At 39.8% G+C, this 11393-nt stretch overlaps 1 protein-coding gene across 1 annotated transcript; it reads left to right on the top strand.

Moving 5' to 3' along the window:
* The first annotated feature begins 1065 nt into the window (after positions 1-1065).
* Positions 1066-9755, top strand: LOC141005245 (fetuin-B). The gene is made up of 7 exons (XM_073477046.1): positions 1066-1377; positions 2385-2495; positions 3629-3716; positions 5278-5444; positions 5929-6036; positions 7373-7453; positions 8172-9755. Exons 1-7 carry the CDS (start codon positions 1153-1155, stop codon positions 8667-8669), a joined length of 1278 nt encoding a protein of 425 aa, XP_073333147.1. The 5' UTR covers positions 1066-1152; the 3' UTR covers positions 8670-9755.
* Positions 9756-11393: the final 1638 nt, after the last annotated feature.

The raw sequence follows: 11393 nt of genomic DNA, 5'->3' as shown, positions 1-11393 counted from the left end.
ATGTAACATAATAAAGATTAATCTGTTACATGTTGAGATATTATAGGCTTGATCAAAGTGACCAACCAACCAGCACTGCCAGCTCCAAAGATATGCTGCTAACATGGCTAAGAGAAATTACATTTTCTTATTTCCGTCAAGAGTCCAGAGACAAGAGTTTTGAATCATTTATGTATTTTGTTTCACACTTAAAAATCTGCATACATACTCTGATAAATCAAATGTTTGTAAGGCGGACAGAGACACAGAGAGAGTGTGTGTGCTTGCCTGTGTCCTACTCTGTATTCGACTCCAGACATTAATCGATCTTGTCATGAACAATGGAACCAATCTGACTGCTCCAAAAGTGTGAACCCCACCCATCACACACAGTGCAGCTCGGTTAGACCGTTTAATGCTTTGAAATACAACAAATATACAACGTATACACAGTGCATCTATAAGAAATGAATCTGAATTCATGTTTGTAAATAACGCAATGATGTGGAACATCTGAAATTATTACCATTGATCATTTACCATAATGAAGTGAATTCTGTCAGCTGAAGATTCAGTGGATTTTAAAGTAAAATCAAGACAGGAAACACAAATATCAGTTATGGGGCTGTAATACAACACAAGTCTTATTAACTGGATGTCTGTGAATCATTAACCCAGATCTGTCTGGTGGACCAACAGTTTTACCAGATTACCTTTCAACACAGCACACCAGACTCACAGTGACCCCTCATGGTGAGATGCTGATATTACAGTCACAACATGACCCACAATGGAGTTCACTGGGAGACATTGTACAGCATTAAATCAGTTCTGTTTAATACACTACATGCATTTTTTGATCAAATTTAAAACAACCCCCGCTCTGACTTTAAAACTGTGTTGAATCTTGTGGGTGAATGCATATAAACAGATGCACATTATGAATAAAATGTTTGTTATTCATTATATTCGTCCCATAGGAATGAAGGTTAAACAAATCACTGGAACATTCATTCACAAATATCAACCCTCTGACATCAAATAAACTTTGTCCTTGGCTTCATTCCAACATCTGCGTCCTGTTTTGATTCCAAAAGTCACTGCAGAGACTGAACGCAAACACCAGAGAACAAACTTCACTTTAAACCAGCTCCTGTCTGAACCTCTGCCACCATGGACAAATCCATCTGCACATTATTGCTGCTATTATCCTTGCTATCCATTCACACTGTTTGTGAGGGTTTTGCACTGGCGCCAATTGAACTTGCTCCCATCCCCTGTAATGACAAGGCAGTGGAGAAGCTGTCTCGTCTGGCTACCACTTACATCAATGAGGACCGCAACGATGGCTATAAGTTCGCCCTCAACCGCATTGCAAATGTCCACCTGCACGCTCAGGTCAGTAAAGAGACAAGTGGACGGTGGGGAAAGCTGCCTGGGGTTGCTGTAATACTCTGTCAGTGGGTGATTTGTTCATGTTCCACAAGGGAAGTGGGGTGGAAAGGTTATTTTCCTCTCTGTTCTTGCTGAAATATCAAAACATCCCTGTGATAAAAGGAAGTCACACGTTGATAGATTTAAAAAGCCGTAGCCAATCTTCATGTCAGTGGGATCTCTTTTGAGAGGATTTGTGTTTTCTTGTTAAAAATGACTGTGCACAGCCAAACTTCTTATCAGAAATCCTCCTCTGACATTGTCACAATGGGCTGACTCTCGCTGGAATTATAATTAAATTAAACTCAGCTTCTGAAGGACCTGATGTGGTCCCCAGACCCTAGTTTGGGAATCACTACATCAAAGACATGACAAATAGCAGCAATTACATTAGTGTGCAGCCACTTAAGACTAAAAACAACAATAAATATTTGTGAGTCGCACTTTGTTGTGAATGACCGCCATCAGTGCATGTCGCTTATAATAAATGTAACATTAAAATAGATGTACAGACTTTTATGTCATGAAATGAGAAGCCATCCCCTTTCACGCCTCATGAAAAAAGGCCTTTAGGACTGAAGTGACTGTTAATAAAGTCCAGGTCATTTCGGTCCGGGGCCGCTGGGACAAACCGCACACAACAAGCCTTATGAACTTGATGCTGTCAGCCTCTGAAGGCTACTGTAGACCGACTGTTGGATAGATCCGTTCTTTAAGAGGCTCAGCTCAACTTCATGACCTGAAAAGGCTGCCGGTACTCCTGCTCAATGTGTTGACATTTGTTCTCAAGGCTACCATTCAAATCAATATTGTCCAGAGGGTGATAGGAGAGTACACAGAGTGCCTTCTAAACAGTAGATATAGCTGTGTGTAATACTTTTCCATAAACGAAAAAAATACAGCTAGTTTTGGATAATATGAGTAAACAGCATTGTTTGCATTGATACATGTGTTTGCACTGTGCATGTCAGGGCCCAGCGGGCAATGTCTATTACCTGGACCTGGATGTCCTTGAGACCAAGTGTCACATAGGCAGCCCAAAACCATGGAAACGCTGTGACGTCAGACCATTCATGGAAACAGTAGGACACACACACACACACACACAGACACAAAGCAAAAAACTAATTAGACTGTGGTTATCTTCAAACTAGGCCTGCTGTTTCTGTTTTCTGTGTGTGTGTGTGTGTGTGTGTGTGTGTGTGTGTGTGTGTGTGTGTGTGTGTGTGTGTGTGTGTGTTCAGTATCCAGGCTATCCTACAACCTTATATCACTATTATATAACAAACCACAAAAAAGCATGTTTGTCCTTCTACTATACTTGTTCTCTTGCTGACGTAATACATCCTACATTGCAAAATGGGCAGTGTGAGAAAGGCACACTATCTTTTGCACCTTTGAATTTCTGAAATCTCATTTCTGGTTTAAGAAAGATCTTGAGAGTCACATCTGCCTACCCCTTCTGTAGATGTTTTTGTTTGATACCGACAGATCTCTATATTCAGGGATTCCCTGCGGTGTAGATCCTGATCTTAAACTTCAAACCTTGCTTTAGCCAAAACATGACTCTGAATAAAACACCAAATTCTGCATATTGGACCTTTAAGAGCTTAAATCATTGGTTAATTTGTTAACTAGCTGATCTAAATAAAATAATTGCAGCTATTTTGATGTAGTCTAAGGAACATGAATGTGTTTTTTATTATTCAAAATGTAATATCTATGGATTTTATAGTGTTGTCTGATAAAACAGGACATTTAAGTACATACTTTAGGTCATTTTGTAATGTAAATGATTGATCGATTGATTAATGAAATCACTAGTTGCAGTTCTTAAATATTTAGCTGCTGTGTTTTCTTACAGCCAACGTACTGAAGTGTCATTGCTAGCTTAAGGGAGATCTTGTAAAGTCATATTTGTTTACTCCTTCTGCAGATGTGTCTATGTTCAATGTAATGCAGTAGGAGATTCTCTGCAGTGCTGCTCCTAATCTCTCTTACTCTGAATTTAAACCTTAAAGCCAAATTTTTACACCACAAACAATCTGTTGAAGAAAAAATGTCCTCACTTCCCCAAAATATCCTCACTCTCAATGCCTAAGACTTTGGTCCTCACAAAGATAGTAGAACAAGAACACATATCCTAATTATGCCTCTTTTTTGCTAAATCTAAGTGACTTTGATTGTTTTAACTTGTTGTTTTTTTTCTTTCCAGCAAATCTCTGGTAACTGTAACACCACTATTCTCCACACACCAGAGGGATACTCCTACCTGTACAGCTATGAGTGCACTCTTGTCCCAGGTAACGTTAACGTATCGTTCGTATAGCAGTGCAACACTGGCGGTTTGTCATACTTCTGTACAATATTGCACAGAACAGCAGTTGAAAACAAAGTTTAAACACTGATTTACTCAAGAAGCTCATAAATGTATACACAGGAGCCTGAAGGATTCCTCTGTATACTGACTCATAAATGTTCATTAAGAGAATGTTATATAAAATAGAAGAAAATATGGATTTTATCATGCTGTTTACCTAGATGAATGTAGCATCTCAATGATCTTGCAAACTGCTTGCGCTGGTTTAAATATCTCAGCAAGCAATGTTTGTGTTATTGCTCAGTAAATAAGGCTCGTCAGAAAGAAAAGAAAAGAAAGGAAAAGAAAAGAAAGGAAAATCTAACTCAGAAAAGACATTTGTTTCTGTAGATATCTTGATTTGTTACAAACAGGTGTGACTAATGACATTAATAATGGCTTTCAGGCACAACTAAATGGAACTGAGCTATAATTAATGTAATTAGTTACACCTGTGCATTTCCCGCTATGACAAATCAAAATGTCGGCCATGAAAAATGTCCATTGGTTTCACTCTAATCTCAAACTGAGATTTCACATTTATTTATTGTTGATCACTTAAAGGCCTTGATCATCTATACTGGTGTTATTTTGACTGTCTCTTCGTCCACTCAAACTCCAAATTATACATCAATCAGCCACAACATTTAAGGGACTAACAGGTGAAGTAAATAACATTACAATGCACTGTTCTTCTTGGAAACTTTGGGTCCTTGCATTTATGTGAATGCCACTTCATATGCCCCACCCATGCAAACCCTGTTGCAGACCAAGTACAGGTACACCCCCTTATGGCAACAGCATTTCCCGATGGGAGTACGTCATCTGTTGAGCATCTGTGGGACCTGCCAGAACAAGTCTGATCTAATCGCAACCAACAGCACTCAGTGGATCCCAAAACACCTCCAGAGGTCCTGTGTCTGAGCCTCGATGGGTCAGAAGCATGGATGTAACAAAGGCAAATCTGAAAAGAGAGTCGGTGGCAGAGCCCCATTCATCATCTGAAAGTTACTCAGTGGCGCATGAATCACTAGTATCTAAAACTGGCTTCAAAGCCTGGAGTTTTTCCTGGGTGCCTGGTCAGAGCCAATCCATGGGCCTCCATAGGTCGGCCTTGTCCCATGGATGTGTGATCGGACTGGAATCTGAAGAATTTAGACACCAGGCCTGATGCCTTGAGCTCTTTGTCACATTCCTCCTAAGGAATCTTGAAGATCTAAGTTTTTCTTCCCTAAAACCAATGAAAAAGTTTAATTAGCCAAAATAAATGAAAACATCTGTGTGTGTACATTTGGTGCATGGCTGTGTTATCAAATCATTCACAAGAGATGCTCCAAAACATGTTTCATTACCAAGTCAGCTTTTGCTTTATACCGCTAATTGCTGCTTTTATTTGATGCCATGTGTTTCTGCCGAACATATTCTACAAACAATATTCTTTCAGTTGTCATTTCAGTGCAAGTGTTTATTTAACCATCTACGCTATCAATATCTGGCCACTGTAGATCCCCCAGAGAAGCTCCAGCAGACCTGTCCGACCTGCCCCCTCCTGCTGCCTGTAGAGAGCTCACAGGCCCTGGACACTGCTCGGGTCACTCTGGAGTCCTACAAGAGACAGTCCACACTGGGTGCAGGGCTGGGTGTGAAGAAAATCACCAGAGCTGCAGCCCAGGTACTATTAGATATACAGTTGTTGGACAAACAAAGCTCAAGGGCTGATTTAATCACACAACAATGTGTTGAATGTTAGATTTATTGGGAAATTACACTTAAGAGGAAGCTCTGGGTGTGTATGAACAGACGGCACAGCTTCTGCCTGCCAGATGAGTGCCGTTACTGCTCCACAATAACCATAATGATAGGAGAGTCTGGCAAGGTTGCAAAGGCTTACTGACAGCACTTTGGACCTTGTTTTCTGGCCAGGCTTTTGTTTGGGGAGCAAATGAGAAACTGAATAGTTTGCTGGGGGATGAAAGCTCAGTAGATTGCTCCTCTTTGCATATGATAATTCACCTTGGGTAACATTTCATGCTCTGTAAAACCAAGATGATAGCCATTCCACTACAGAAACCATACCACCACTCTGTGTCTGCTTGTATTTTTGTGTCTATTTGTGTAATTTCCCCTTTTCTTACCATCTTTTTGTTTTATTTGAGATTGTGCCAGTGAAAGCCAGCTTTGTGGAGTATACGGTCCAAGAGTGCCCAGAGGGAGTGACAGACAGAGGCACCTGCCAGCGACTGACAATTGAATCAGACACAGAGGTACTCAACACAGAGTCCAAAGTCAACAGATTAAAAATGAGACGTGAAAGGGCGATATGTAAGATATGGGCAGAATTTTAGTTTAAAACTTTCAGAAAACGAACATTATCAACAGTGACAAGAAACAACGGTGTTGACGTTATGTCAAAGACATCTATCTATTGTGTTCCAGAGATATCTACTGAAGTTGTCACTCTAAAACCCATAGTCCCATCCTGTCTCATATTCCCATCACACCTCAAGAGGCAATACTCCCATGTTATAGGCCCCGTGTCGTTTAAGCTAAGAAATGTATGTGAGCAGTAAGTTTGCTACTTCATCTAACAAAACAACATAAACTAACAAAATGTCAAGAAAGAAATATTTTTGCACCCGTTTTCCTTATCAAACACAAAATGCAACCATACATTTCCTGAATTCAAGTTTTCCTCTTTTACCGAATTAAGGTGAGCTCGATATAAATCTCACCAAAACAGTCTTGGTTTGTCTTTCCAGCGTCACCTCTGGTTTGGTAGAAATGAATCATCAATTCACAGAGTAAGATGTGAAAATATTCCAGCTCTACACACCGTTTTCCCTTGCTGCTCACTTGTCCCAGAGTCATAGACCTTGTTGGAGCCTCAGTAATGTATCCCTTTGTCAAACTGACCTCCATCAATTTCGGAAGCTGTGTTCAGTCCCAGTCTGTTGTCCAGCTATGCTTCTGAGCCCAGTTGAGCTAACGGCAGCTAGCAGCCAAGATAGCTATTGCAAAGAGTAATGTGAGCAGCAGTTGTCGTTCATGCTGCCCCCTATAGTTCAATAGGTGGCCCTATCTCACATGTTACACCTTTTAAAATGCTTAAATAGTGTAATACATTGCTTTAGTACTTGAAGATTCACACAAAACAGTATTCACAGAAAATTGTTTTTTGGAATGACAAGAAAGGAATATAATAAAAAAAATGTCTGAAGGTGCTCCATTTATTAAAAAATGGACTCCTTTTCTGTGATCTGACAGTGTTAGGGCGCAAATTAATGTTGTTCTAAAAACTTAAATAAAAATCATTCAGTCAGCCTTGTTAGCTATCATTTGAACAGTTCCTGGAGGTGTTACTTGATGACATGACAGATTCATTTCTAGTGTTAAAACTGACACCACTAACAGGCTGCAGTAATTGGTTCTTTTATTAAAGAAGCCTGACAGGTCCTCTCTCCATCTTTCATTTCTTATTTTATTATTTATCTATATGTTGTTGTTTTCCCATCATCCCTGCTCTTTCCTGTTGCTTTTTGTTTCTTGTTGTGACCCAGTATGACAGGAAAATTAACAAAATATCTCCTCCTCTCCTCTCAGACTGCAGGTTTCTGTGCAGGATCTGTGCGTGGAGAAGTCCATCCTGAAGTTCATGTGGCCTGCGATATGTACAAAGTGAAGGTACAGGAAGCCATTTCAGAATCAGAATCAGAATCAGATTTATTTCCAAGTAGGTTTATCCATTCAAAGAACTGCTTTTCAAAATATGTTACTGATCAATACATTTCCCTAACGTTGTGTTTTGCTTACAAACACGGGAAATAAATTAGATTTGATTGTACTTTGGTCATAATCTGTGAACCATGAATTCAAATTTAAAAAATGGAAAATAGTAGCAGAAAAAAACGTGAACGCCCCAAAAAAGAACAAAACATCCAACTGCATTCAAATATGGGTGACAGTGAGTGAATAAAGTGCAAAAACTTCAGCAAAATGTAATATGAGGTGTCAATCCTTTCACATGACTGCAGTTTGAAATGTAATAACCCACTGCCTGGTCGAGATGTGATGAATGTTTTATTCTCTGTTTTGTTTCAGATTTTACTAAAGCAACCTTTAAAATGCTAATTTAACTTTCTGAATGAATGCCACTGGCCATATAATTACACTGTCATATCTCTGCGTTGTGTCTTCAAATGTACGTTGTGCTTGTGTGTGTTTAAACATATGTGTGAGATTCAGAATTGTACGGTTCTGTCCTATAATTATGTTGTCTGCTCACTCCATTTTAGAGCTGTGGTGTGTAATGTAATATTGCATGACTGAGACTCTCTTTGCAGGCAATGAGAGTGAGTTTGTAAAATATCAGTTTGGTGAGATCTTGTCTGTTCGTCTGCAGAATGTGGACATCCTCAGACCAGTGCAGCCTCAGGTTCACGACCTCCCTCAAGACCCTGTGATCCCGACCTTCCCTCCTATGATCGATGACCCGGTAAACGATCCGCAGCCTGTTCCCTTTGATCCCACACTGCCCCCTGCTGTTGAACCAGCGCCGATTGACCCAATGCCCACTCAGCCTCTGCCCTTTGACCCCACTGTTGTGCTTAACCCCTCCAACCCCTTCAGCTCATCTTCCAGTGAGTCCGCTGAAGGTCTAGGGAACCAGAAACAGTCATCATCCGCTGCTGATCCTTTTGATTCATCCTCTGAGGAGATTGGAGGTCCCGTGGCACTTCGACCACCCTTCAATTTCCGCTACCAGAGGCCCGATCGCAAGAGACGGCAGGCCTTAATGGAGACCTCAACCTCTCACAACCCCATTTTCCTGGCTGATTTCCCCAGTGGGCCGTCTCCTTTCCGCTCTTGTCCTGGTCCTTCTCGATACACCACAGTTTAACTGCTGCTGCACAGAAGTCCATTTATTAACATTTGATTTATCCAGTGAAGGGGTTGACCAATAAACTGCTCTGCTCCCTGTCACTGGAGGTTTGTAATAATTTGTGTTAATGAAAGAATTGCTTTCTTCTTTCACTGGCTCTGAAATTACCCCTCTGCTCATATTAATGCTGCTCCCAAAGCAGCCAGAGCTTCAGCTAAATGTATTTGAAAATGTCTTCAAATATTTGATGAGTTTGAATAAATCTTTTAATCATGTCACCCACCTGAAGAACCAGCACATCCTCAAACGACTGAATAGGTCAATTGCCAGTTGCTCCCACGACAACATGTCAGCGACAGTCGTACTAGAATTTTATCATACACTTGCTGTTTGGGCACAGAGATTATTTGGTTAGTTTTCAGGAAAACTTCATGGTTTGGGTAAAAATAACCATGTTACCTAGGTTACTTCAGTTACAAATACCTACATTACTAACGTAAGTGCATTTACGTTATGTAAATTACATCACTTTTCTAACTTTTTAACTTTATCAAGTTAGTTAAAATGATGGTGCTTTCCATTTGATCTGGGAAGTTAGAATTTTCAAGTTCCCAGCCGGCAATTTCAACTGGAATGTCCCTTGAAGTCGGATTTCTGACTCGGAATATTGAACGCAACTCATCAGTCTGAGGCAATTAAAATGCACCATAACTCACTGTGTACTTAGGACTTTCACCCAGGAGACCGCTGTTCGTGTCCAGTGTGAAAGCCAATGCCATTACTACATATGACTTCCTTCCTCCTTTACTACTGTAATAATTACTACAGCCACTTGAGGTCATCACCTAACGAAAAAAGTCAATATGGGTCATAATAAGATGCTTCACAGTCGACCTATATGGTCGTTTTTCTGATGAGAATGGACTAGAAGAACTTTTATGTAGTTATTCTACAAATAATTTGGGGCTTTAAAAGGAAAAGAATATTTTTTAGTTTTATTTTACCATTGCTTTTCTGCTGTAATTCAAAGCTGACATTCCTTGCACTTTCCCATGAATAGTAGAGAAAGTGTGGACTTTTTGCAATAAACTCAATTGAGTGGAATTTTTTCCCCTGGTTTGTGACCTTATTGTGATATATTTTGTGTCATAAAAATCTGTAAATTCTACCCTCACAAATATGATTATCGTGTTTTTAAAATCTTTTTTTTTTTTTTGAGTGTCTGATGGCCAAGAAAGGACTTTTGAAGACAACACTTTATGCTCTTGGAAACTGTGGAAGCCTTTTGTCACTAATTTCTGATATTTGTACTCTAAAACAATTAGTCAATGAATGAAACACAATCACTAGTTGCAGCCAAAATATCTAGCTGCAGTGTTTTCTTACAGCCCATGTACCCATGAATTTACTTGTAACACAAACAGTTCACTACGCCATAATCTGAAATTACTGTGAAAGGTTTTAAGGAAAGACAAACAATAAATTGAGTGTTGCCAAAGAACACTTCCTGAGTTTTAGAGAAGACAAACTTACTGTGGGATAACCAAAAAGTACTGTGACAAGAAGCAAAAGAACTGTGAGGGAGTACAAACATAGTTAAGTGGTCACTGAACATGACCACTTAACAAGACACAGCTTTAAAAAGACATCCAGCAAAGTAGAGGAAAAGTCAGGGTTTATTAGGAGTCTCCACTAGGGCCAAATAGCTCTGAGGCGAAAGACAAGTGCAAACATCTAATGAAGGCTTTAAAAGCATGCAGCAAAGTGGGTCTTCGTCAACACAGAAACTAGAGCTAATTAAAAGAGCAGACAAACACAGGAGAGAAGCTGCTGACTTGTGATGTGATGTCACCCTGTACAGGAATCAAGTGTCACTCAGTCTGATCCTCAATAAACACAGCATCCCTGTGTTTTTCAAACCCAGCTAGTCAGAAACATGCCCTCTATAAAAACCACTCAGCAAACATAAGCAGAGCAAGAGGCCTATAGATCAGGAAATGAAACACAGCTAAGACAGAGCATAGGCCACAGGTCAAGATGCTGCAATCTGTCTTCATTTAAAGGACAGTGGAAACTCCTCTGAGGACAGTAAAGTACATATTTTTGACAGAGAGGACAGGTGGTTTGAAAGATGAGTGGAAAAGGGCTAAAATAACCATCCCGAGACAAAGTGGGAGAAGCTGTGACACTGCTGGTGGGACCACACGCAGTATTCGTAAAGCTTCTGACATTGAGAGTTAACTTGTGAATGTATGTTCTTTCTTTTCCTGTTTTTTTGTCACAGCTTTCTGCACTGAAAGAAATCCCCTTTGCTACAGGAGAAGAAGTGACCCTCTGATCCTTCCTATCCAGTTGAGCTGAAAGTAAATCCTTTTTGCACTTATCTATGATCTAATTCTGTGATACACTGAGTTAAACCCACTGGCAGGGAGGGCACTGATCAGACTGAACCACAGCAGCTTCACTACATTTAATACTATGTGCTTGTTGTTGCTTTACTCCCATAGATAAAGATATAGCTAGCAGTTTCATTAAATGTAGAATTATTATTAAATAAGTATTTTAGTAATGATAAAGGAATATACTGTGGTCATAATATATTTGGGTCTGACAGTTGTGAGATGTGGGATCATCATGCTGTTTTTTTGTGTCACAATAGTCCCGAACATATGTAGTTAACCACAAATAAAAAATTGTATTTTGACATAGCCTGGCATTCAACAGATCCTTTATAAAGAATGA

Source organism: Pagrus major, chromosome 11, assembly GCF_040436345.1.
Source record: "Pagrus major chromosome 11, Pma_NU_1.0".
NCBI lineage: Eukaryota > Metazoa > Chordata > Actinopteri > Spariformes > Sparidae > Pagrus > Pagrus major.
The sequence above is the reverse complement of the archived record's forward strand: the minus strand, read 5'-3'. Positions and strand labels throughout refer to the sequence as shown.

Coding starts and splice junctions, on each gene's coding strand:
- LOC141005245 (XM_073477046.1), top strand. CDS start 1,153: ATGGACAAATCCATCTGCACATTATTGCTGCTATTATCCTTGCTATCC. Junction 1,378..2,384: donor ATGTCCACCTGCACGCTCAG/GTCAGTAAAGAG, acceptor TGTGCATGTCAG/GGCCCAGCGGGCAATGTCTA. Junction 3,717..5,277: donor TGAGTGCACTCTTGTCCCAG/GTAACGTTAACG, acceptor TGGCCACTGTAG/ATCCCCCAGAGAAGCTCCAG.